The sequence below is a fragment of the Canis lupus genome, chromosome 23, assembly GCF_011100685.1.
Source record: "Canis lupus familiaris isolate Mischka breed German Shepherd chromosome 23, alternate assembly UU_Cfam_GSD_1.0, whole genome shotgun sequence".
Lineage (NCBI taxonomy): Eukaryota > Metazoa > Chordata > Mammalia > Carnivora > Canidae > Canis > Canis lupus.
The window spans coordinates 27,450,662-27,478,143 of record NC_049244.1 but is presented as its reverse complement, the minus strand read 5'-3'; the positions used below and the strand labels follow the sequence as shown (position 1 = coordinate 27,478,143).

Below are 27,482 nucleotides of genomic sequence, written 5' to 3'. Positions count from 1 at the left end.
AAATGAGACCCATTTTAGCGATGTTGTGATTGCAATCAAGTTATTAAAATGAGAAAGACTAAATACACAGATAAAGTTTGTAATTCTGAAGTCCTTTTAAAATAATGAACATTAATAACAGCATTTTAGGTCAAGTAGATTTTGTACATTCAAGAAATCATGACAAATGAACACAAACTGAAAATTCCGAGGTATACTGAATAACATGCTTATTTTCAGCCTTTATGTTTACATTGAGAAGAGATTAAAGTTGGTAACGAAGATCAGGTTTTTAAAAAAAATAAGTGACATCTTTTTCTATTTCATTTTTGCAAGAAAGTCGGGCTGTAGATATTTTCCAGCCTTACATGTTAACATTTTACCAGAATGAATGTGCTTAAATGAATATGCTCAATACTGCGAAGTAATCCTGGAGGAATTTTCTTTCTCATTGTTTCTCACATAATAAAATTTACACAAAACTTTTGTGTAAAGAATTTGACCTATGCCCAATGCGCTGTCTGGCTCTCACCCTTGCCTTCTGGGAGGTAATCTATGGCATACTTGATAGGAGTGTCCTTGTTTAAGGTGGGAGCTAGCTACACTGGATCTTAGAGTAGGACTGGCCACAGACAACAGTCTGGGGGTAGGATGTGACCATATTGCATAAACCAAAGATGTGATTTAGGGTGCGGGCTTTGGAGCCCTCAGTTATCATAGTGCACTTGGAAACTGAAATCAACCATGTGGGCAAGTGATCAATCAATCACACCTTTCTCAAGAGCTCCAATAAAAACTCTGAAACAAAGCTCAAATGAACTTTCCTGGTTGGCATTACTATGTGTGTATTGTCACACACTGATGCTGGAAGATTAAGAAGTTCCTAACTCTATTGGGGAGAGAACAATAAATGCTCTCTGTTTAGAATACTCCTGGACTGTGCCCTAAGTGTTTTTCCCTTTGGCTGATCTTAAATTGTACATTTTTTTTGTATAATAAATCATGAGTATAATATCGGTCAGTGAGCTATTTTTAAAAGTAGGCTCCATGTCCAGCATGGGGCCAATTAAGAGCTTGAACTCACAACCCTGAGATCAAGACCTGAGCCAAAATCAAGAGTCAGACACTTAACTGACTGAACCACAGAGGGCCCTTCAGTGAGGTTTTTGAATCCTTCTAGTGATTTATCAAACCTGAAGGTGGTTTTGGGGCATGCCTCAACCTTGTAGTTGTTCAGAAGTAAGGGTGGTCTTGTTTGGAGACTGTGCCCTCTAACTCTGAAGCTGGCCCCAACTTATCACAACTCTATTTAACATTTTCTTTTCTGACATCCCTGGTAACAGAAATTCAAGAAAGTGAAAAAATTACACTTAACTTTACTCAAAGTACCTAGATTTCATCATCAATAGCTAGGAGACATAGACTAGATTCTCCCTCAAAGTCTCCAAAACTTTGAGAACTCAAATTTAAGTCACTCACATTATGGTAATTCGTTATGGAAGCCTTGGGAAACTAGTAAATCATGCAATTGGAGGCCACCATGTCACTAAACAGCTCTAAGTCTGACCATGTATTCCAAAGAACGCTGTGTCACCAGTTTACAAATGTTATTTTACTGTTAATAAACAAATTTTAAAAACTGCACCAGAATGAATGTGAAACAGTAGTCATTAACAAGGATGCCTCATTTATCTAGATGAGGGGTACTGTAAAGCATTATGCTAACTCTGGTGAACAGCTAGAGAAAATGCTGAGAAATAAAACATCCGTTTGTACTCTACAAGACCCTACCTAACAACATGTCTTGATTTTTTTGCAGTATCTCATAATACTGACATTTTCAGTAACTACTTGTTTGCTTTAGGCAAAGTGCTTCATATAATCCTTAAATTAAGAGTCTTATATTCAGCTCTCCAATTCAGCTCTCCAATTCTGCCTTACATTCCTTATTCAACCAGACTACCACCTACCTTTTTCTTTTGTTTTGCAGCTGATCTAAAGCCCTCCCTCTAGCAGAGCCTAAAACTCTTCTCTTTCTAATTTGCTCTTTTTAATCTGTTTTGAAGAACTAGATGAGTTGGTCAGAACTGTACCTAAAATAAGAGTAAATATACTAAGAAGGGTATAAAAGCACAAGTGCTTAAAGGATGGCCTGTGAAAGTGACAGGTATTCTTAGCTATCTCAATTCAGGAATCAAAAAGTCAGAACCCTCCTAACCAAACAAATTTATATAGTAAGGAACACTTAGAGTTGATTGGCAAGAAGCCTCTGGTTTTCCTGCCAAGCTCTTGCCAATATCCTGTAATGTGCACTGCTAGAGTCATTTAAAGGGAGTATTAAACTGAGCAAATAAGACTACTAGTAACCTAGCTACTTAGGAAAATAACCCAACTGTCTGATCTGCTGGTTTCCACAGCTAAAATGGAGCTACAGGGCTTGGATTGTGATGAAAAAGACAGATTTGTATTGTTCATTTACCTTTGAAATGTCCTTTACCTTTTAATATACTTTGACCAATTACATGATCAGATATTAGCGCACTATATATTATATAAAGAACTACAAATATCTAATTAAAAGACAAAAATATTATTGTATAAAATTATCTGTAAAATTTGAAATAACTTCTGCCAAAAATGAAATCACAAACGTATAAAATGCCCCCTTCATTTATACTGCTCAATCTATAAACCTACATCAACTCCAAGATCCAGAAGGTACTTGACTACGCTGATCATCCCACTAGAGGCTGCTGCATGAAGAGGTGTATAAGACTTCTTATCCTTGCATGTCACTTCAGCTCCATGTGCCACAAGTAATTTCACTACTTCAATGTGACCTGAAAATGTATTTATGAGAAAATAATGAGCATAGGAAAATATGAAATATAATCTTGAATAGCTTCTTTAAAAGGTAAAAATGCAAATTAAATAATGCAGAGATCACTAATAAATCAAGTTATAACCAGAGAAAGGATGGAAGAAAAAGAACTCAGATAATTTTGATAAATGTTGATAGAGGTAACTAAGTGAAAATAATATTTGATTATTTTATCCAGTGACCACCTTTTGTCTAGATAATCCTCCTTTTGTCTAGATCTTGTTTTCAAGGTTGTTTAAATACATTCTCAAGTTCTGAAGTTTCTTATGCCCAATGTTACACATTAGTTTATGTTTCTCTTTAACATTCCTTGGTGGAATCTTCTACTTGAAGATCTGGGAGTGGCTTGGGGATGTTTCTTAAAAATGTTAGGTCTTTAGTAAATGTAGTTAAAAACTTATTTTCCTCTATTATAATTTCTACAATGTCCTTAACCAACTTAGTTTGCTACCCATTTTTATTGGGATAGGGTTATATATGTTGTGGTTAATCAATTCCTCAATCTCAGTGGCTTAACTAGAGTTTTCTTCTTATCAACACTAAAATAGCTTGGCAAGAGGGGTCTGTTCAGTCACTCAAGGACACAGGCTCATACAATTGACACCATCTTGAACATGGCCAGTCACTGTGCCAAAAGGAGGAATAGACTGTAGAATCTCAAATCAGCAATTAAGTGCTCTGGCCTAGAGGTGATGTTGCTTTCAATTCACTAGTCAAAAATAGTACCAGGCCCTACCATACAAATAGGCCAGGAAGGGAAACATGTATGCCAAGGTGGGAGAACCACTATTCTCCTTTTATATTTTTTGGTCTTTGTAAGATTAGAAGATTAGAAGATTAGATTATATACAGTGCTTTCTCCTTCTTCCACAATGCTTCCCACCTCTGTGCCTTTGTTCATGGGATTCCTTCATTGCATGAAATGGTTTGCTTGAATATTTCTTTCCAAGCATTGCTACTAATCCTTCAAGGCCTACATCAGTTCCCATCTTCCCCAATAAACCCAGTCATCTCTCTTTTCTAGAAACCATCTAAGCCAAAAGCACCACATATTTGTAAAATACTAATAAGTATATAATACCTTCTGATGGGTTTTTAAACTTGGAATCATTATTTAATGCCTCTAATTACTTTTATGTAGTAACTTCCCAAATATATTATCTTCAAAGGCAAATACTGTATGCTCTTATGTTCCACAGGGCTGAGAACAGTGTTGTATACAAAAGAAATACCCAATACGGGATCCCTGGGTGGCGCAGCGGTTTGGCGCCTGCCTTTGGCCCAGGGCGCGATCCTGGAGACCAGGGATCGAATCCCACGTCAGGCTCCTGGTGCATGGAGCCTGTTTCTCCCTCTGCCTATGTCTCTGCCTCTCTCTCTCTCTCTGTGTGACTATCATAAATAAATTAAAAAAAAAAAAAAAAAAACTCTTAAAAAAAAAAGTACCCAATAAATAAATTACATTGTTACATTAAATAAATTGCTCATGACATCATTTTTTAAATATCCCTTCATAGGGAACAAGTATATAAAATTAATTACTGGGTGCCTGGGTGGCTCAGTTGGTTAAGTGTCTGCCTTCAGCTCAGGTCATGATCCCAGAGTCCTGGTACTGAGTTCCACATCAGACCCCCTGCTTGGCAGAGAGTCGGCTTTTTCCTGTACCCCTCGCCCCTGCTCATGCTCTCTGTCACTCTTCTCCCTCTTGCAAATTAAAAAAAAAAAAATCTTTAAAGAAAAATACAGTTAGTAACTATAAAAATGAGGCTTTCAAACACAGGACTCACTCCTTGACAAAATAAAGGCAGGATACAAGATGCTCAATCAAGCAGATTTCGTCGTTTATATGTAAATTACCAATTAAAACGGATACTTTCAGTTATTTTTTCCCCCAATCTCATTAAGAAATATCTACTATATTTTTTAGGAAAAAATCAAAGGAATATCTATCAAATACTAGGTGCCCAGGCAAGCATAATTATCAGATAAGATTATTAACTGGTATAAAAGATCACTCAATATACATTACTGATTATGACTCTATAAAGGATAACTACTTGCATTTACTGTAATACAGTCAAAATTAGTACCCAAGAGGCTCACCCATAAATATAGCTTTTCAACTGGGCAATGTGTATTATTAACTAATATGCCAAAAGAAACAAAGCTTTCTTGATGTTTAAGACTAGAAGGCTCAGGGACCCCTGGGTGGCTCAGCACTTGAGTGTCTGCCTTTGGTTCAGGGCGTGATCCCGGAGTCCCAGGATCGAGTCCCATGTCAGGCTCCCTACATGGAATCTGCTTCTCTCTCTGCCTATGTCTCTGCTTTTTTCTCTTTCTCATGAATAAATAAATAAAATCTTAAAAACAAAAACAAAAAAAGACTAGAAGGCTCATAATACTGGAAAACTGTTCAAAACCAATACATCATTCTAAGTAAATACACAGATCATATTAATTGTGTGTATAAACTAGTAGATTCTAGGAAGTATGAATTTTTCCTAATACCAATAAAACTTGTTTCTTTAAAGATTTTATTTATTTATTTGAGAGAGAGCGAGAAAGAACAGAGAAGGAGGGAGGCGCAGAGGGAGAAGAAGACTGCTGAGCAGGGAGCCCAACACGGGGCTGGATCCCAGAATCCTGACCTGAGCCAAAGGCAGAAACTTCACCGACTAAGCCACCCAGGTGCCCCCAAACCAATAAAACTTTATTTGGAAAGCAGCTATGCGTAGGCAAATTCACAATCTTAAAATTGACAAATATTTATTTAGTCACATTTCATAAATATGGATAAATTCCTTTACTGGACTACTGAAAATGAAAAAGGTACTTCTCCACAGCCAGTTTGGGGTGACTTATTTAAAAGAGAAAAGGGAAGAGAGTTCTAGAATGAAATAAATGATATTGTTCTAGTAGGTGGACCCTTGGCAGAACAAGTATATGTCTTTCTTGTCAATTTATAGACTGATGCTACCAAAAGGACTAGATTTCATTTAATTCATCTAGGTGTAGTTTTAGAAAATGGCATCCATTAGATGTGCATGCTATATGTAATTTTACTTGGAAAATTCCCTACATTTTTCCTCATGAATGCGTAAAAAAAAAGTAAAGTGAGCTATGTTCACAATTTGTAAGCTTTTACAAAAAAGGAAAGGAGAGAAAAAAAATACCATTTCACATTTATTCAAAATTATGCTCTACTTTAAAAAGAAATAACATGAGTTGCTAATCAAGGTAATATTTATTCAGCACCTTCTATGTCAGAGTCAACACGGTAAGATGATTTTGAGGTAGAAGTTGGCTGAATATTGCTGAAAGTACTGAAACCAACAAAAAAAGATAAATGTGTAAAAGGGATCTTAATAGAGGTTCATGGTCAGAGCAAACATGGGGTAGGGAGGAGGAAATGATCAACTCTTTGGGGATAGAGGCATTGCTGTGAAACACTAACAGATAATTCATTAACAGCATAAGGATAAATGGTAACGCCTACCAGAAAAGTAAGGGGAACTTCAACCAAGGGATAGGAGACAAGGGCAAATAAGGAAGTTTGTGAGAAATAAAGTATAAGACTACATGAAATTTTACTATCTCTTACACTAATATTGACAGATTTTCTCAGTACAACATAGAGGGGACAATGACTGGACTTCTGACTAGTCTATTAGACCAGTCAATTGCTCCCTACTTTAACATGTTTAGCTCTGTTTAATCCTGAATGCCTGTGGAACAGTTTTATTTTTTTTATTTATTTATTTTATTTATTTATTTTTTTTTTGTGGAACAGTTTTAGAAGCTATGTGTCAATACTCCTCTTTTTCCATGCTGAATGAGACAGGGAAAGAATCATAAATCCTCAGTGTCTATGTTCAGAATTTAATTAAGGTCCAAGAAACACAAAATATCTTTTTTAATCCACAACTGGCCTGAAAAGCAACACTGTGCATCAAGAAAAACAAAACCATTGGAGGAGGCCTCCTGATATATACACACACAGCTATTCTGGGAGTCCAATTAGAGGCAACCTACAAAATCCTCTGGCCTTCAACTTCATGAAAACAGCTGCTTACTTAAATCTTAATTTTGGAGGTAAAAGACCTGATGCATTCTGGTTTGTGTTTAAACCGTTTAATGTTAGATGTACAGTTTAAAATTATGCAGACTAGCTGCTCCTAAAGTGTTTGGAAGGATAAGCTACACTAGATATTCAGAAAAGTCCCCAAGACTTAAACTATGAAAAATGTACAGACTGAGAGGAGGGGACCTGAGAATGCTACAGGAGACTTGCTTCTGGATGTTTTACCTCCAAGTAACAGAAGAAAACTGCCTATGATATAACTAGAGGCATAAATCTTTGGTGTGAGAACACCAGAAGCTCAAAATGCTCAGCTTTTGGGTTTCAAAACAGGATATCTGAATAGGATATTAACTTTCAGGAATTTTCATTTTTATATTCCTTTACAATCATGCTAAAGGTCAGACATGTAATTCAATATGGATTCTAATGCTTTTGGTTTTTCTATTACAGGCAAAAAAAATTTCCTGGACCTTGGAGTTATCCATGTAACTGGTTTGAGTTCATTTATTTTCTTCCACTATATTTTATAATTTTATAGTTTTAAAAATTAATAATTTTCCATCATATCTTCCTTTAATCTTTTATTTTTATGTGAGAGACAGGAAAAGATAAAACCAAGAGCAGGGAGTACTCAGGATAAGTTATGCCTATAAGAAGGCTAGTGAGAGGTCTTTCTAATCAGGTAGTATGATTGGTAAATCAGGGAAGGACTGCAGTATTATCAAAAGAGATCGGTCCATATGTGATTTTTCTTAAGCCAGAGGAGCCAAAATAGCAGAAGCAGAATTATAATCTTTAGCAAGGAAGAGAAAAACTCTGAGGCTCCATGGCTTTAAAGGGAGGAGTTGGTCTTTCAGTTTTATTTTGAAAAACTTGAGAATGAATGTCTGTATCCATGTCTTTCTCCCAAAGGTACAACCCTGGCTTTGTAGGAATTGCAAGGTTCATGGCAGGCTGCACTTCCTCTACACTTAGAGATTTATTTCTACATGCATGGTCTTAGCATCCACAAGCCAATATTCTACTCGGCTCTTTGCGTGCTCTTAAAAATATCTTGAGGAATGCTCAAGATCTGCCTGCTCTCTGGCTTTCCAAGTTACCTCAAGAACCAATTAATGTTTTTGTTAGTGGTCTGGTCACAAAGTTGCATGGTTTTGGATGGACTAAAACCTTGGGGTGGAATACCCCAAGACTGTTTTCCCATGAGCTCTGTTAGATTTATCTATCTATCTATCTATCTCTCTATCTATCTATCTATCTATCTATTTATTTATTTAATGATAGTCACAGAGAGAGAAAGAGAGAGAGAGGCAGAGACATAGGCAGAGGGAGAAGCAGGCTCCATGCACCGGGAGCCCGATGTGGGATTCGATCCTGGGTCTCCAGGATTGCGCCCTGGGCCAAAGGCAGGCACCAAACCGCTGGGCCACCCAGGGATCCCTCTGTTAGTTTTAAAGTGCAATTTTACAAATCTTAAGACTTTTCAAGAATGTATGTATCATGTTACAGCAGAGAAACCTATACTCTAAGCCTTAATTTCTTTCTGTGAGATTACTGTTGAAGAAATCAAGCACGATGATGCCTATTCAACTCAACCCAGTGGTGGCCCAAAATAACAGGCTTCCTAAAGCACCTTCGTTAACTTCAACCTTAATATTCCCATAAAAACAAGGATGGAGGGACACCTGGGTGGCTCAGCGGTTGAGCATCTGCCTTCGGCTGAGGTCGGATCCCACAATCCCGGGATCGAGTCCCACATCCGTCTCCCTGCATGGAGACTGCTTCTCCCTCTGCCTGTGTCTCTGCCTCTCTGTGTCTCTCATGAATAAATAAATAAAATCTTAAAAAAACAAACAAAAACAAAAAACAAAAAAAACAAGGATGGGCTTTTAGTAAACAACTTAAATTATGTTTCCCAGACTTGTGTCTAGGGTGTCTCTCCCTTTAAAGATAAACAGAATTATTTTCAAATAGCCTTTAGAAGCAGACCCAACACACTCCTGGTTCTGGAAAACCTCTCCCATACCAGGCTGGTTCCACTTAGGCAGCAAATTTAGATATGGTGTAACTTCCCACTATCCTAAAAAACAGATGTTATACCATATGCAAGAACTAAAATGTACTAATTTTCCTGAATATTATCGGGTCAGAAAATTAAATTTAAAACATACATACCCATATATGCTGCCCAATGAATAGCCCGTCTATCTTTCTTGTCAAAAGCATTAATATTGGCACCTCTAGACAAGAGTAGTTTGACCATCTGTAATAAAAATAAACAGCTTCATCAAAATTTAGAAGTAGAACTATTCATGTATATATCTTTTATGATGACAACTCATCTCAATCTTTCTGGAACTGAATTTCTGCATTTGTAGAAAAGAAGGAGCTAGATTAAACCTTGAAGACCCTTTAACATAATTTAATAAATAATAGGACAAAATAATGAAAAAAAAAAGATTCACAATGCGTGCTTTTGAAGTCAGGTATCAGTATCTTTTAAAGATGCTACTTTGTGTCCTTTTTTATGAACAATGAAGTACAAATCTGGAAAGTCTAAAGATATTTATTTTTTTTATTTCTTTTAATAGCCTAAGGTGTTTTTAAAATGCAAAGTGCATTCTTATCCCAGAAATGTCTTAAATTTAATTCAAACACAAATGTACTATCTATAATATAGTTAGATCTGAAGGTCACTACACAGTCTGCTTACCTCATAATACATCAAGAACAGTATTTCTATTTCGTTCTAATCATATTTACAATAGCTTCCCCATAGGAAAGGGCATTCTAGGTTTCAAAAAAGAACACATCTGTGACCTTAATTGTAGTGAAGGCAAGGATTCTTTATGTTGCAAAAAACCCCAGAGAAACAGTAAAAACACTGCAGCCACTAGCTCTCAACCATGCAATCCTGGGAATGTCTCTTTTATCTCTGAGTTTCTGTGTCTGCAACAAAAATGAAGGAATGGACAAGCTGTCTCAAAAATTCTTATAACTCTGTGTTTTCTTCTTTCCTAAGCCTTCTACGTACACATTAACCCAACTCTTTGCTGTGAAACCACCTAACATTAGGTAATGCTTGTTGTATAATTAAATATTAATTTTCTTACATTTTTTTCTTTTGATGGTCTGTTACCAAAGAATTTTTGACTAAATGTTGATAATAAACTGTAGGAAATCTTTTCTAAACTCTGCTTTCCTTTGTTACTATCTTTCTGGGAGCACTATGAAACTGCTCTATCTTTCTGGATTATTTTTTCTACAACAACAGAACATACTTTTCACGTTGTGTATAGTTGGCAGTGTTCTTGGTCTTTCCAGGTTGATCATGAAATTCAAGTGCATAGGCTATATCTGATAAGTAACCTTTTAAATTTGAGAAATTTATATCATGAATTTTATCATGAAAAGAAATGTGAGGGTTTGCTAACGGCAAAATCAGGCAAAAATAAACAAGACGGGTTTTTGTTTTGTTTTGCTATTACCACGGACTGAATAGCTAAAAAGGGTTAAATTCATTAATAATTGGGGTGGGGAGTGACAGGATGAAGGGAGAGAGAATCATTGTCTTATTGGACACCACCTACCTCACCATGTCCACTAAAAGCTGCATGATGTAATGCAGTCCTCCCCGCTCTATCAGACACGTTTACATTACTTAGGAGAGGTACTAAAGCTTCAGCACACTTTACAGCTTTATTAGCAGCAGCTATGTGTAAAGGGGTTTGCCAATTTTTGTCTCGAGCGTTAACATCTGCAGAATGCTTCAAAAGTACCTGCACTGCTTCCTGAAAGATATGAAAATAAAAGTTACAAAAGACGAATGAGTTAACAGTTTTAGAAACTGTGTATATATTAAAAAACTAACATTCCCTGAGGAAATAAGAAGTCTGGTAGAACTTGCTATAATCAAGTGGGAATTTACTCAAGAAAACAAAATATTTTGAACTAAAGGCAGTACTACTCAGAGCCATTATAAGATATATTGAGACAAAATATTCCTTTTTGTTCTCCAATTAAAGGCATAAGAATATCAAAATGTCCAAGAAATAGTGACAAAAATTCTTTAAAAACATTCTTTAAAGGGGCGTCTGGGTGGGTCAGTCAGTTAAGCATCCTACTCTTGATTTTGACTCAAGTCATGATTTCAGGGTTGTGAGATCCAGATGAGTCTCGAGTCAGGTTCTGAGCTCACAGGGAGCTGAGGACTCTCTCTACTCCCACCCCACTCCACCACTCTCTCTTTAAACACACACACACACACACACACACACACACACACACACACACACACAGAAAACATTGCTCTCTTGTTTTTCTAGATAACATTAATTTATATTTAATAGTTTTAAGGAATAGCTTAAGTACTTTGCAATATATAAAAATTTAAAACATACTATTTCCCAAATTAGTATCCATTTTATTTTACAAATGGAAAAGTCACTAGCATCTAATTTATTAGAGAGAGAGAAAGAGAAATAGATACTATCATGTGAACTGGTGAGAAAGTTGGTATTAACAAGGCAATTTAAAAGCCTAGTATCCAAAGGGATTTGTTTTCCTGTAAGCACAAGGAAATCTTCACAACACATCTATGAACTGGACTCATGGCTAGATAGATACTAAGAAATCCAGTATGCTATCTACATTAAGCAATATAATCAAAACTAAACCTGGCAAAAAATTTCTCCTTGCAGTGATAATCCTATCTTTGGCAGATAAATGAACTAAAGCCTAGTAATAATACTGACCTTTGGTTTTCTTTCCTTTTTTATTTAAAAAAAATATTTTTATTTATTTATTTTAAGAGACAGAGAGAGCATGTGCAGGGGGAAGGGCAAAGGGAGATGGAGAGAGAATCCTCTGGTAGACTCCCTGGAGACCAATGTGGGGCTCCTCCCAGGACCCTGAGATCAAGACCTGAGCCAAAACCAAGAGTTGGGACTCTCAACCACCCAGGTGCCCCAGTGACCCTTGGTTTTCTTTAAAAAAGAAAAAAAAAGAAAAAAAAAAAAAAAAGCACATGAAAAGTGTTCAAAGCAGGGACGCCTGGATGGCTCAGCGGTTGAGGTTGAGGGTCTGCTTTCGGCTCAGAATGTGATCCTGGAGTACCAGGATCTAGTCCCACATCAAGCTCCCTGCATGGAGCCTGCTTCTCCCTCTGCCTATGTCTCTGCCTCTCTCTCTCTCATGAATAAATAAAATCTTTTTTTTTTTTTAAAAGTGTTCAAAGCAAGAAGCAACTATCAACATGTAAAGTAGCAAGGAAGATTAAACAAAATACTATTATTTGTGATTCACACATAGTTTTTTAAGCAGTTCGAATAAAAATGATCGTAACTGAAATATGGGAAGTAGCATAAGTATTTAACAGGACAGACAAAATATTGGAGAGATGCCCAGTAATCTACCAATCTGCTAAGGAAGTCAGGCACCAAAGAAAGATAAATATATGGAGGCTACTCTAGACCCCACAATTCTACTCTACTTATCTGCCCAGGAGAAATTTAAAAAAGACCCACCCATCCAAGAATGTCCACAGTCTTTTATTCATAAAAGCCAAAAACTACAAGTGCAAGCTACTGTATATCTATACAATGAAATATTCCTCAGCAGTGAAAGGAATGAACAATTAGGTGCACACAGTATGGAAGAATCTCAAAAGTATTGAGTTGAAAAAAAGAATTCAAGACACAAGAGTACACACTGTATGATTCCATTAAGCAAAAATTATTCTACAGTGGAAGAAATCAGAATGGTGGCTGCCTCTGAGGAAGACTGACTGGAAAGGGACAGGACGTAACTTGTTGGAATGATGCAAATCTTCCATATCTTGATTGGGAAAAAAGTTACATGGGTGGATACAGATTTTAAAACTCAAGACTACACACAACATTTTTGCATTTACTGTAAATTATACTTCAATTAAAAAAAGGAATATGGAGAAAAGAATACAGAGAGAAAGTGGCACAAACACACCATCAGCCTTCTTCAACTCAAGAAGTATATATTGTGACTTGGGAGATAAAACTAACATTACACTGGGAAATGTTAGCCGGTATGTTGATAGACGAACTAGAAAATAATTAAAAACAAAATGAAGAATTTATAATTGGATAAATTAGGCAGACATTGCATACTATAGATGCTAGGCCTTAGGCCTGCCTTATTCATTCCCATTCTGGAATTCACAATGCAGACATTAAATCTTATGAGAAATCTGGAGAATACTTATTTTTCATTAGTAAGAAAAAGAAAAATCAAAACTATTCTTTTGTTTCACTGAAAAGCAAAAATAATTCCAGTTAACGGTAGGTAAGGGAAGGTAAGATGGCACCTAAGAAAGGCTATACACACAGTTATTAAGACCCTAGAATTAACAAAGACCAAAGTGAGAACCATGGGTTCACTGCTATGGACCGAATTGTGCTCTCCTGCCATTTTTATCTTGAAGCCCAACCTCCCAGCATACCTGTATTTGGAGATACAGTCTTTAGAAGGTAATTTAAGTTAAATGAGATGTAAGGGAGGCAACCTAATCTGGTAAGACTGGTAGCTTTTAAAGAAGAGGAAGAGAAAGACACTGCTTTCTCTTTACCACGTGAAAACACAGAAGTAGCAAGCCCAGAAGAGAGAGCCCTCATCAGAAATGGATGCTGCCAGGACTTGATCTAGGCCTTCTAGCCTCCAGACTATGAGAAAATAAATTTCTGTTCTTTAAGCCAGCCAGTCTATATTATTTTGTTATGGCAACCCAAGCTGACTAATATGTCCATCAGTTACTACTCAGAACAGTATGTCAGATCACAATAGCAGTGATATTTGAAAATTCAAAAAAAAAAAAAAAAAAGAAAAAAAATCTCTACAGATAAACCAAATCAAACAGGTAAATTAATCAATTTTTCTTTCTTTCCTCTCTCTCTCTCTCTGAAAGCATGAGAGAGGGGGAGAGTAGAAGGGTGGAGAGGGAAATAGAATCTTAAGCAGCCTCCACATCCAATGCAGAGCCTGACCCACAGCTCTACCTCACTACCCTGAGATCATGACCTGAGCCAAAAGCAAGAGTCAGACACCTAACAGCCTGAGCTATCCCAGGTGTCCCTAAACAGGCAAATTTCTGGAAATTACAAATCAATGAGCCTGATATCCTAACCTAATAAAATTCTAGATATTACTAGCACATTATACGCACTGAAGAATGACATAGGGATAATAAAGGGTACACACAGTTTTACTAATAGTAAATAATCACCATAGTAACTGCAATCCCAATTTTTCCATTATTTCCAATAAGAAATGCTGCAGGTGTGCCCTGACTTTGAAAAAACAGCTAATATCCTATGACACTGATTTTAGTAAGATTATGAAACACTCAGGGTCAATCTGGAAAAGTATATAGCACTAGCTGTGTCTCTGCCTTTTTAGTAATTCTTACAACTGATTTGAAGTCAGGCACAGGAAAAAGAAGGGCTAACACATTTGCAAATAAACTTAATACTTGGAAGGGCTGTTAATATCTCATGTAATAATATAAAGCTCAGTGTCTTGACAGAACTGAAATGTAATTCCTAAAGTTGAGTTAAAAAAGTAAATGTAGATGTGCCATGTAATATGGCTTCTTTAAAAAACAAGAAAAGAAAACCAAAACACACACACACACACTCATATACACACAAAGCCCTAATACTCAGAAATCAATTCATTCAGAAGAATACTCGGCATTTACAGAGAGCTGAATTGTCCACTCCACTAGAAGAATGGAATTCACAAATCACTGGTAGAGATGAAACAAGTTGGCCAGCTGATATGATGAGGTGTGTGGAAGCCATGTCACAGAGTGAGAGTGAAGGAGCTTAAGACATGTAACTGGAAGCAGCCTTTCTCAATCTAGGTATAGTAAGGGGAATTAGCCCTAAGGCATCCTCTGTGTGAATTAATTTCTCCACAATGCTCTACAATGGTGCAGAGCCTTAGAGGATTAAGAGAACAAACAGTCACTATGATCACCCTGTATAGGGTTTGATTCTCTCATGGTATCTCAAAAGCATAAACGAAAGCTGCCTAAAATTTTGTCTTTTCCATTCCTCTCTGTGACTATATTTTTTTTATTACATGAAATGAAGTACAACTTTCTTTTGCTCTCAGGATGTAATAGGAAAAATTTTAAAAAGTCATAAAACTGATAATCTTGAGTATGTTTCCTGCAAAAGAGTACTACATAGCCCAGCAATTTTTAGGTAGAAAGCAGACTTAAGAAACTTATTAAGATCACGGCTTTCTAACCTATAGCTTGCCCTCAAGTTCAGGCTATGTACACAGTTTTAAAAATTTCAGCTGTCAAGTCTTTGGGAGGAACCTGAAATCTTGCTCTAACATTAACTATTTTCTTTAAGAATTTTTGGTCTGTTTTGCAATCTTTACAAATATGCAAAGTGTTCCTTCTTAGGACTTAATTTGGGGGAAAAAAAAAGGACTTAATTTGGCAAAACTCCACCAGTCTTAAAAATTGTAATCCCAGGAGTTATACTAAAAAGTGGATAGGTCTGACTAATTTGTTAATAGGTTCCAAAGATACTAATGTTTATCTTCCTTAACTGCCCTGTTTACGGAAATTCTTTACAAGGGGGCTAATCACAAACTTAACATTACCATGGAATTTCAAACTATTTAGGTTAACGTCTTAGTTTTCATAATAATCCCCAGATCTGCCTCAAATCACATAGCCAGTTTCTCCAGATCCAAGCTCCACATTTCAATAGCTATAGCACACCACAAACTCAGATCCAAGGTAGGAAGTGTGCTCCAGTGTACCACCCACTGTTTCCTCTCTTCTCCTAGCTAGGATGCTACAGCTAACACTACACTGCCTCTGTCACATCATAGGGTTTGAAATCCTTCCCAGCCACTCTGCCCCTACATCTCTTCGCTTGTTCTGGGTTTGAGATGTAGTTCATAATGAGGAATACAAAGAAGAATGAATAGAAGAGTTCTTTGGGCACAATGCTTTTTAAGTTGTTTTTTTTTTTGTTGTTGTTGTTGTTGTTTTTATGATAGTCACACACAGAGAGAGAGAGAGAGAGAGAGAGAGAGAGAGAGAGAGGCAGAGACATAGGCAGAGGGAGAAGCAGGCTCCATGCACCGGGAGCCCGATGTGGGATTCGACCCCGGGTCTCCAGGATCATGCCCTGGGCCAAAGGCAGGCGCTAAACCGCTGCGCCACCCAGGGATCCCCACAATGCTTTTAAAAAATGTACTTAATATATTTTACAAAAAGAGTAAGATGACAGAAAAAAAAAAAAGGTCTAGGTTTTGATTCCATCTCTACTACTCAAAAATTGAGTGGTTTCTGGCAAATCATTAACTACAAATCCCTCAAAGTATCTATCCTGCAAGGATCTCATGAGGCCTGGAAGATATGACAAACATAAAAATGAATGTTCTCCAAAAATGTCAGTTATCTTGAAGAACAAATAGTATACAGGGTTAGAAATAAGAAATTGTTCTTCCCCATAAAACACCTAACATTTTTAAGTTGTATATTTAGAACTGGCAAAATGTGAGATCACATCAGATTTTTGTAGCTAATTTCAGTGTTTACCTAAACAGTATTTCAATGAATTGTTACATACTGCTGACATTGTTTCTTGATCATGGTCAGCAGAACCTTTTGCAGCATGTCCAGGAGAGAAAAGACTGAGGAGGATTTTATAAGACAAAATAGTCTGTCTTGTAGGACATAGACAAGGAAGGTTTTCTATTCTCTGCACTTCAGATTCTCCAAGAGACCTTACTCAGTCACGAAAGAGAAATGGGAACACTTAACTTGGTTTATACAAATTTTAAAGTAAAATAACCAGTCTAGGTACTTTCATTTGCTTTTTCCTTCTTTTGCAAACAGAATTTGAATATGGGCTCATAGGCAAACCTACTTATGTTTTCATATACAGTATATTTACTAAGAGAAATTTCATACCTCACTACAAGATGCAACTGCTCTGTGTAAAGGTGTCAACCATTTGCTGTCTTTGGCATTAACTCTAGCTCCTGCAACAAGAAGAAAAAAATAAATTGAAATAATTTGCATAAAATATTTTAAATAAATCTCCTGAAATATTAATTATATATAGTCCAAATTGGATAAGTAACAACTGAAAAAGTAGTACTTTATTTTTTATACTTCCTGCTAATAAATTACCATTACATTACAAAGCAAAACTATCCAATAAGGTATAATTAGCTTTTTATTAAAAACATTATTTTATATATAGATTAGAAAAGCACCTTTATACAGAGCATAGAGTAAAAATAAGACCCCATTTAAGAATGTGTCTTAAAAAACAAATACTTAAATAAGAATAATCCTATGTAAAATGAACACCATTACAAAGTCTTCATTACTTTTCTTTATTAATGAATGTATCATGTTATAAAGCAACAAAATATAAAAATATTTCTCCAATGAGGATTTAAAATGCATTAGTACTATGAAGTTATTGTGTAAAACAGATAGTGGCTATAGACTTAGGAAAAAATTTGAGAAAAAAAGAAATGAACAAACCACATGTCTTTTTGGGTTATATCTAAAGGTTTAAAGAATTTGGGCAGCCCGGTGGCTCAGTGGTTTAGCGCCGCCTTCAGCCCAGGGTATGGTCCTGGAGACCAGGGATCAAGTTCCATGTCAGGCACCCTGCGTGGAGCCTGCTTCTCCCTCTGCCTGTGTCTCTGCCTCTCTCTCTCTCTCTCTCTCTCTCTCTCTGTCTCATGAATAAATAAATACAATCTTTTAAAAAAATAAATAAAGGTTTAAAGAATTTAAAAACACACCCAACTGTATACAGTTATTTAAAAATCACTGAGTCAATGGACAAAAATTGTCCTTAACAGAATATAAATACATTTAGTAAGACCAAAAAAAGTATACTATGTAATTGGTGTGTGTGTGTGTGTGTGTGTGTCTACTGCCTACATAAAATCCACTGATTTGGTACCTAAATTCCCAAGAGAAGCAGCAACCAAATTGTAGGATTAGTATATATTGAAATAGAGAGAAACAGTCAGGCTTTTAAAAGTATAGAGAAACAGGCGACAGGTTCTACACTATAAGCAACTCTAGATTTATATCTAGGATCATAATTAGCTAGTAAAAAGGGACTTTAGATAGCTAGTCTAACCTTATTTTCTAGATGATGAAACACAGGTACAGAGAATAGCTTAACTTCTAAGTCCAGTATAGTAGAACCAAGGCTAGAATTCAGATGTCCTAATGTTTGCATTCCATGTTTTTGAGTGTGAGGTTCCAGGGAATAATCAAGTACACTGACTAAGTTATACCTCTAATAACTACTAGGTATGGGTTCCTAGCTAGTTGTGTGATCCCTCTGACCTTAAGTTTCTTCATTTATAGAGATCTCCCAATGCCTCATTACAAAAGTTAAATAATAAACATACAGCACAGGATGGATAGGTTAAAAGTAGATTTAAAAGTCCTAAACATGAGAGAAAAATGAAATGAAATGCAGGTATATAAAATCATTCACAAATGAAGTAGCTGGAATTCTGAGAGCAACTGAACTCCTATTCAATGACAGTGAGGACACGAGGACACTTGACACTTGAAGAATTAAGAATCAATATGACAGTTCTCATGATTGCTCAATTAGGCTTTGGGAAAAACAAAGGGACTCAGCAAAAATAAAGAAATAGCTAGAGAGAGTGATATATTCAACTATACCTGCGAACAACTATCTGCTAGGCTCTTGGGAGACCAAGATATTTTAAAACATAGACTGCCTAACCACATTTGAGTCAGCATCTGTTCTGGGTAACAGGCAGAATGTAGAGAGTGCAAATATTTGAAATGCTTATAGGTCAGAAGGTTGGAGACCTTAGAAACAGTGAAGGGACAATATAGAAGCTAGGCTCTTTCATTTGCCCATTTATCTGCTTAGAACATCAAGGGTTCTCCATAGTACTTGTACCTCTCTCTACAACTTTCTACTTATGTGCATAGTAGAAGGGCAAATCCTGGCATTATAGCCTGAAAGACAAGTACTCTGGATAGACAGAAGTAGAAAAGAATAAGGCCTGATAATAGGTCTTCAGCAAATGGGGAAAGTTCAATATAACTATGATTCCAGGTGTTAACTAAGGAAATAGAATGTGGTTGTCACAAAAACAACAAAATCAAACAACCCCCCCCCCCAAAAAAAAAAAAACCAAAAACACAAAACCAAAACAAAAAAAGCCTCTATGTACTCATAAAGATGTCAGAAATATGGGCAGCCCCGGTGGCTCAGTGGTTTACAGTGCCGCCTTCAGTCCAGGGCGTGATCCTGGAGACCCGGGATTGAGTTCCAGGCTCACTGCATGGAGCCTGCTGCTTCCTCTGCCTGCGTCTCTGCCTCTCTGTGTGTCTCTCATGAATAAATAAATAAAATCTTAAAAAAAAATGTGAGAAATAAGTGAAAAAAGCAGTGAGAACTCGATGAGTAATATTCTTTAATTTTATGCAGAAAATGGAAGGGTTAAGTATAAATATCTATATTCATATTTGCTTTCTATGCATAAAGAAATCCCTGGAAGAACACTAAGATACTGCATTTCTGTAGGTGGTAAGGTACAGTGAAAGCTGGGTGATAGGGGACTGGAGTAGAAAGGCAGCCTCACTATCACATACCTTTACATATATATACTCCAAATTTTTAAAATAAAATTGAAATATCAGTTATTCAGAAAGAAAAGAAAAGAGAAAAAAGAAAAGAAAAGAAAAGAAAAGAAAAGAAAAAAGAAAAAAAAGGGGAAGGAAGGAAGGAAGGAAGGAAGGAAGGAAGGAAGGAAGGAAGGAAGGAAGGAAGGAAGGAAGGAAGGAAGGAAGGAAGGAGGGAGAAAAAGAAAGAGAAAGAAAGAAGAAAGAGTAGGTAGGTAGGTATTTAAGGAGGAATAAAAGGAGTGGTCGTGCAATGAAAAAAACTGGAAAGTAACTAGGTAGAAAGTAAAGATAGTTTTGTTCTTTCTTTTAACCATGGGTTATCAGGCACACAGTTAAAGAAAGGAAATCTAATTTTGATAGCCATTTGGCAGCCTCAAATAAAAGACCTTGCTGGTTTCATTCTTCACTCTAAGTTATGATAATTAATTAATTAGTCTTTCTCTTCACTTTTAATAACAAATTTTAGTAACAAATTTAAAGTTAATTTCCAAAAAACCATGAGTGACCTACCACAAAGAATCCACTTATGGTTTACTGAGTATACATAATACTACTAGTTGGTACTAATGTAACAGACTATGTGATAAAAAAAAATTAGGCCTGTTCTTTTTAGATTCTAAAGATAGTTATCTCCAGGAAGATCAACACCACTGGATACTAGATATCTGATCATAATCTTTTTCAGAAGATGCTCATCTTATCTTTTGTTAAATCATGTGTTTCTTCTAATAACACTAATCAAATGTTTGAATTCCTTTGAAATGAAAGGTCAAGTATATGACAAATGGTTGAACTATTTCTTTTTTCTTTTTTTTTTGGTTGAACTATTTCTAAGGACACCAACAGAATATCTCCCCTGCCCACATCTATTAATTAGTAACACTTTACATATTAACAAACAAATATGGCATAGCAATGTACATTACAAAAGTGGCAGCTGAGTATAAAAAGAAAAATGGCATATGAGCAACAAACAGGACAGCGCACTTCAGTTGTCCAGGCTCCTAGAGCTCACTCATAGGAATTCTGAAGGTAACCAAACTTTTGTTCTACACAGACAGCTCCAAAATTAGTTGTATATTCATAAACATAAGCTACAAAGTCATTCCAGTAATGCAAAAGATATTTCCAGAGTAAAGTTTACCAGTCTAGCAGCTGAAAACCAGGCACAAAGACTAAAAATGAAGATGAAAAAAGGGGGGGGGGGAATCATACAGACTTAAAATATAAAAGAGTCTTCGAAGAGAGAAAATGAAATGCTAACAGTTCTGGTGGAAACATCACATACTCTGTACGTAGCTGAGTATAATATTTGTGGCTTATAAGGATGACCTTAAGTCACCAAGAAAATATTAATTTCTTTCCTCTCTCCTAGTCATTAAAACAGAAGAGAATATAAAATAGCAGCCCCATCCCAATTGTTGAAGTTAGGTTACTAGGAGACTCTTGGGTAAGAGGAAGCATTGCTAAGAAATTTAAGACAATTGAGATAGCAATTTAGGGATATCACTGATAACTACTGCAAACCCACATTTATAGAAAACCTCTCAAGGGCTAGGAGCACATCTCATTAAATCTAAAATAGTTATGCCCCACCATGTATCAAATGCTTTCTTGACTAGGCTCTCTTTCCCCCACAAATCCACATGTAGGAGAGATCCATGAGCTTTCCCTTAAGATGATAAATAAGCAGCCAGCACATATGCCACATCAAATATCTGAATAGATTCATCTTCCAGAGTAGATGTGATTAGATTTCTGAAATGCTAAAAGCAAAAAGCAAAAAAAAAAAAAAAAAAAAGGCAAGCAAAGAACAACTGCAGGGTAACTCAAACAGGCTGTATACATTTGATACCACCATTAGATTATAGAGAAAAATTCAGATAACCAGCTTCCTCTCACCCAGTCTTTTCATTTAATAATTCATACATATAAAAATTTACTCTAACAGTTTCTGAAAGAAAAAAATTAAGGTAAGATTTCCAGAATCAGGCCAATGTCTAGCTTATTTGAAGATAAACAAGAAAATAATTTAAAAAAATTAAAAATCTGGGGCGCCTGGGTGGTACAGTTGGTTAAGCATCCGACTCTTAGTTTCAGCTCAGGTTGCGATCTCAGGGTTGTGAGACTTAGTGCTGCATCTGGCTCCATGCTCAGTGCAGAGTCTGCTTAAGACTCTCTCCCTCTACCCCTCATCCCTGCTTGAGCGCTAGTTCTCTCTCTCTCTCTCTCTCTCTCTCTCTCTAATAAATAAATAATCAATCCAGTTTACTTACATCTGTCTATTCTGGGCTCTAGACAACAATGCAGCTGAAGAGGAGTCTTGACTTATAAGGAGACGGGCATTAGTGGAAGGAGCCCAGAAGCAGGACCTATGATCTAATAATGCCTCTGTAACAGCACATTGTGTGACCTGGGGCTCTTCCCCACAGCCTAGACCTTTATGTTGTTCATCATAATCTCTGCCCTCCTATACCTTGTGTGTGTATATGGGGGAGTGGGGGCAGAGGGCGAGGGAGGATGGGCCCTATGCTGAAACAACATAGGGAGCTCCTGTTTCTGCAAAGTGGATGCCACGAGTCAGGAACTCAAATCAGGAGCACCCCATTTAACTCTAGGTCTCAACTCATCTGTTCTCTCCTTAATCTAATCAATCAACAAGATTTGCCAATTCCTTAAGTTTTGAAACTAACTTATCAGGAAAATAAGGGTTGTGCTAAGTGAGCTGTGTGATCCATTTCCCATTATAATATTCTATCCTACTTTGAAATAGGTACTGGGAATAAATTATTACATACTTAGGAAATACCTTGCCCTACTTTAACATTAAGTAGATAAGGCAGCATCTTTATCATCTATATCAGGGTGTCTTTGATTACAGCCCACCTATTTTGTAAATAAAGTTTTACTGCAATACCAGCTACACCTATTCACTTAACTATGTAGCTCTCACACTGTAAGAGTAGAATCAAGTAGTTACCATCAGTTATCTGTCTGGCCCTTCACATAAAGTCTTTTAACCTCTGATTTAGGCTAAGTATTTAATAGTAGATATTACTAAAGTTATTTCCATTTCCACAGGTGTTTATAATAATTATCAGTAGTCCACTAATAATTTTCTAAACTTCTTGCAGAGAATAGTTCTCTTCTCTGCTCCTGAGCCTCAGAGGAGACAGTCCATGTCCAGTGAGCTGGGCCAGGAGCCAAACACTTTCATTATGCTTCTCAAACTGGAAATAATGCTTTCCTTTGGCAGCCTACCAAAAGCAATGTCAAAAGCTTCAGATTCTGTTTTCAGGTTGGGAGTGGAATAAGCAAAGAGCAAATACATTTCCACTTTCCACCTGCAATGCTGAAAAAGAACCAGCTGCTGCACTGTATCATTTAAGATGGTGTTATGGACGCCAGATCCCCCTCACCCTTCCCAAATTCATATGCTGCAGTCCTAACCCCCAACACCTCAGAATGTGATCTTATTTGGAAACAGGGTCTTTACAGAGGTAACTAAGTTAAAATAGGTGATTAGGATGGGCCCTAATCTAGTATGACTGATATCCTTACAAGCAGAAGAAATATGGACACACCGACATGTACAGATGGAAGACACAAAAAGAAGGTGGTCATCTATAAGCCAAGGAGAGAGGCCTAGAACAGATCCTTCCCTCACAGCCCTCAAAAGGAGTTGATGCTGCCAACATTTTGATCTCAGACTTCTAACCACTAGAATTGTGGAAAAAAGAAATTTCCGTTGATTTGTTTAAGTTACTCAACTTGTAGTACTTTGTTATGGAAGCCCTAACAAACTAATATATACCAGGACTGTCAGTTTTCAAGGATCATATCCTTTAGGTCTAATTCCTAATATATAATATTAATATTTCCTTATTAAGGGCTATATTTTCTAAAACAGACTGATCAATTGAAGCTTTGACTAATGCCTTATACAACAGTCATTTAACCATTCAATCATACACTGGAAACAGTCTGAAGTACTGCTAAACCTATGGTTTTAAATATAAACATTAAATGAATAGCTCCCATAAAAGTATCTATACTTATGTAGCCAGAAAATTTAGCCCTCAAAACAGAAGTTCTTCTATAAAAGTAATTATCTATACAAATTTTGCTATGGGGGAGAGAGGTAGGGGTGTGTGAATAGAGGGGAGCAAGAGATTAAAATAGAGTAAGTTTTGGCCAGTTATTAAATCTCTAAATGACTTAGTTTCCCTATCCATAATACCTTCACATAAGAGTGAAAAAGTAAATTTAGCATAGTACTTGAGATCTTCGTAAGCATGATTTCCTTTTATTATTTTACTCCAATAAATAACAATCATGAAATTACACTAGACTTTAGTGTTACTATTGATTCTATGGAAGTATTCACTTGTTCAATCAGACACAACATGTCATAAATGATACCTCTCATCCAAAATTCTTGGAGCTTCATCATGTGTAAACATGATTTTCAATGAATTTAGTTCTGGACTGCAGGTTAAAGAAAGTGAGTAGCTTTACTCTTAAAAACAAAACAAAAAAAAACCTCAACAAAAAACAATGTGAAGAAATACCACCCTAAGTGCAAGAAAACAGCTGTAACTGCAAACCAAACTATGAAAATTTCTACGAAATATAGTGAATTCTATACCAAAATGAGGAAGGATATAAAATCAAGTAAAGCTTCTTCCGATTCTGGGAAGGCTACTGAGTCTTCTAAAAGAGTCTGTTTGTGCATATAACTGCCCCTTTTCCTGTGTCCCAGAATCCCTTTCTCACAATCTTTTAGATGATCTAGAGCTGAGTGGGTAATTCACAGTACCCTAACTTCATAACATAGAAGAACAAAGTGGAGTAGTGCTGCAAGAGGAACCAACCAGGAATCTTTACTATTTTTCACCCAGCTGAAGATGGAGGACAAGGGCCAAACACCAGTAGATCATTACCTAAAAATCTGTGATCTAAGGAGCTGCCAAGTGACACCAACTACATATAGTACACCAAGAGCTAAAGGAAACTACTCTCCTAAACTGAGAGAAAATCCATTTAGTTTGAGAGCTAGTGGAACTGACAAACCTAACTAATGCTCACTTTTTGCCATCCCCCCTGCCCTCCCGCCCCACACTCTACTCATTAGTAAGTAAATGCTCTGGAGAGAAGCAAATTCTTCAAAGATGTGTAAGTATCCAGCACAGGACAAGAGGAAAAATATATGGGAGAAGAGAGACTGAGTAAAATATAGTTAATAGGCTCATCTGAAAGAAATTATCCCAGGGGAGGAAAGGATGAATTTGCAAACTACTCTCTGCACAACTTCAGAGAAAATAAGCTCTGAAGAGAGACCTCAAAGAGTTCCAAGATAGATGCAAGACAATACAAGAGTCTGAGAGCTGGCAGAGATCAAGAAGGACAAAAGGAAAAAACAATTACAGATAAAAACTTAGAAATAACAAAAAGCAGAATAAACACGATTTAAAACACAGCTAAGAATCTGAACCACAGCAAGAGTGAACCTTAAAAACCTAAGTAAGACCATGTCACTTCACTCAAAACTCCCCTTTGGTTTTCCTCGTCACTTTAAGGGCCAAATCAAGTCCTTGCCAAAGCCTACAAGGCCCACATGATCTAGAACCTGGCCACCTCTGCTACTTCATCTCCTACTGTTCTTTTCACTTGCCTCCAAACATGCTACCACATCATGGTGTTTGTTCTTGTTCTCTCAGTTTTCTCAAAGTATCTGCCTGGTGTGCAAGGCTTGCTTCCTCATATCCTTCAGTTATCTGCTCAAATGTCATATATCCTGAATCCCTTCCTGATAACCTAACATAAAACAGCAACTGATCCCCATCCAACATATATTTCTTTAATCTTCCCATACAAATTATCACTACAAGACAAGCTATGCATATTAACTTGTTATTATCTCCCCCACCAAAACAAACTCCATGAAGGCTGGGACTTCCATCCATTTAATTCATTGTTCTACCCACAGCACCTAGAATAGTACCTGATACACAGACATGCTCATTAAGTATTTGATGAATGAATGAGTAACAGGTATAAGGCAATAACCCAAAACTAAATGGAAGAGACAAAATTACAATTAGAGAACCCACCCCCCAAAAAAAAACATGGTAGAAAAATTTACTGACAGAAAACATGGAAATAAAATATTCAAAGATTTAATGGAAAATATACATGAAATAAAAATCTAAATTTTAGAACTAAAAATGCACACTCACATTATGTCTCAGCAAAAATAATCAACAGATTTAGCCTAAGTTAGTAATGAATTTTAGGGATAAGGAATTGAATCCTACAGGCATCCAGGCAGAAGAGAAGTGACTATGGTGGTGGAGGGTGCTATGGGGGAATGGAAATGGCAAGCAGAGAAAAGCCTGATCCAAGATTTCCACTCAGTGCTAGAAGACACTGGAGCAGCATCTATAAAACTGAGAGGAAAGAGCATCATGAATCAAGAATTTTAGAACTAGCCAATCTACTCTTCAATTAAAGAAAAAAAGGCAACAGTCCCAAATAAGAATATGACATCCATGAGCTCTTACTGAAAATTAAAAACAAAACTCCCTCCCCTCAAAAAAGCCAACCCTCCAACAACTTGATGATGATGTCTATTCAACCAAGAGATACATACAAATAAAAAACCTAGGGCTAGAGAAGTTATGAATAAAGACTGGGGTGTGTGAAAACAGTGGGAATTCTGATTACAAAATAGAATGTAAAGTCATAATTCTTAACAATGAAAAGACAAGACTGAAACAAACTAGAGAACACAGTTTCCTAATTTCTCATCATAGGAAGTTAGAGAATAATCAAAACCTGAAACATTAACATGGAAGGACAGGACTCTACAGACTGATGTCAACCTTTTTATCTTCTTCATTTTTTACTTTAGAGAAATACTGTAGATGTGTAGTATCATATCACTGTGGTTGAAAAGATGCGGAATGGGATTTCAATCTTAATTATGAAAAGTTGTTTTGTGACCTAACATGATCCTGGAGAATCTTCCACATAAGCTTAGCCTTTTTTTTTTTTTTTTTAGCCTTTGATTTCATTCCAGCTCATTTTATTCCAGATCCAAGTAAGTTTTTATTTATTTAATTTTTCTTAGAGCCTAGGTGGTAGTCTGAAGAGAAACAAAGTATACAGAAGAGCCTGAGCTGCTTCCATAGGAAAACAAATCATTTGTTTTTTTCCCTTTTTCACTTACCTGAACCCCTAACAACCCCACATTCCTACTGCATTCCCACCTCTCCCACTCTCACTTCCACTGAAGACGTGGGAAACTGAAACCAAAATGTAAACAAAGCCTAAACTTATATTGCTGGAGCACCTGGGTGGCTCAGGCAGTTAAGCATCTAACTCTTGATTTTGGCTTAGGTCATGATCTCGAGGTCATGAGATGGAGGCCGCCCACCCACCCATCCACATCAGGCTCCATGCTGTCATGTCAGCCTGATTAGACTCTCTCCCTTCCTCTGTCCCTCCTCCCTTGTCTTGGAAGTTTACATTCTAGTAAAGAGAGAATGATAGGAAATGACTAAGTAAAATTTTAAAAGGCTATCAGATAACATGAAGTAGTAGGAAAAATAACACAGTAGAGGGAAAAGATGGTGGCAGCGGTGGCAATGATCAGGGACCTCACCCAGGAGGTTAACATTTGAGCAAGGACATGAAAAAAGGTAAGGGAACAAGTCATGTGGCTATCTGAAAAAAGAGTTTGAGGCTAAAGAAGCAGCTGGTCAAAGACTCAGAGACAGTAGCCAGTGGCATTAGAGCAGAGTGTACAAATGTGAGAGTAATAGAAA

General features: G+C 36.6%; 1 protein-coding gene across 8 annotated transcripts in view; it reads right to left on the bottom strand.

Annotated features, from left to right (window-relative positions):
• Window positions 1-27,482, bottom strand: part of ANKRD28 (ankyrin repeat domain 28) — a 189,378-nt gene that overhangs the window by 48,643 nt on the left and 113,253 nt on the right. For 4 of the 8 annotated variants that reach the window (XM_038570777.1, XM_038570776.1, XM_038570775.1 and 1 more), the window contains 4 exons: window positions 16,918-16,988; window positions 10,532-10,732; window positions 9,117-9,204; window positions 2,677-2,819 (listed from right to left, as the gene is read on the bottom strand). In XM_038570777.1, the coding sequence (XP_038426705.1) occupies window positions 2,677-2,819; window positions 9,117-9,204; window positions 10,532-10,732; window positions 16,918-16,988 (503 nt within the window). The remainder of the gene's footprint in view (window positions 1-2,676; window positions 2,820-9,116; window positions 9,205-10,531; window positions 10,733-16,917; window positions 16,989-27,482) is intronic. The other 4 variants (XM_038570780.1, XM_038570779.1, XM_038570781.1 and 1 more) reach the window with 1 other exon arrangement.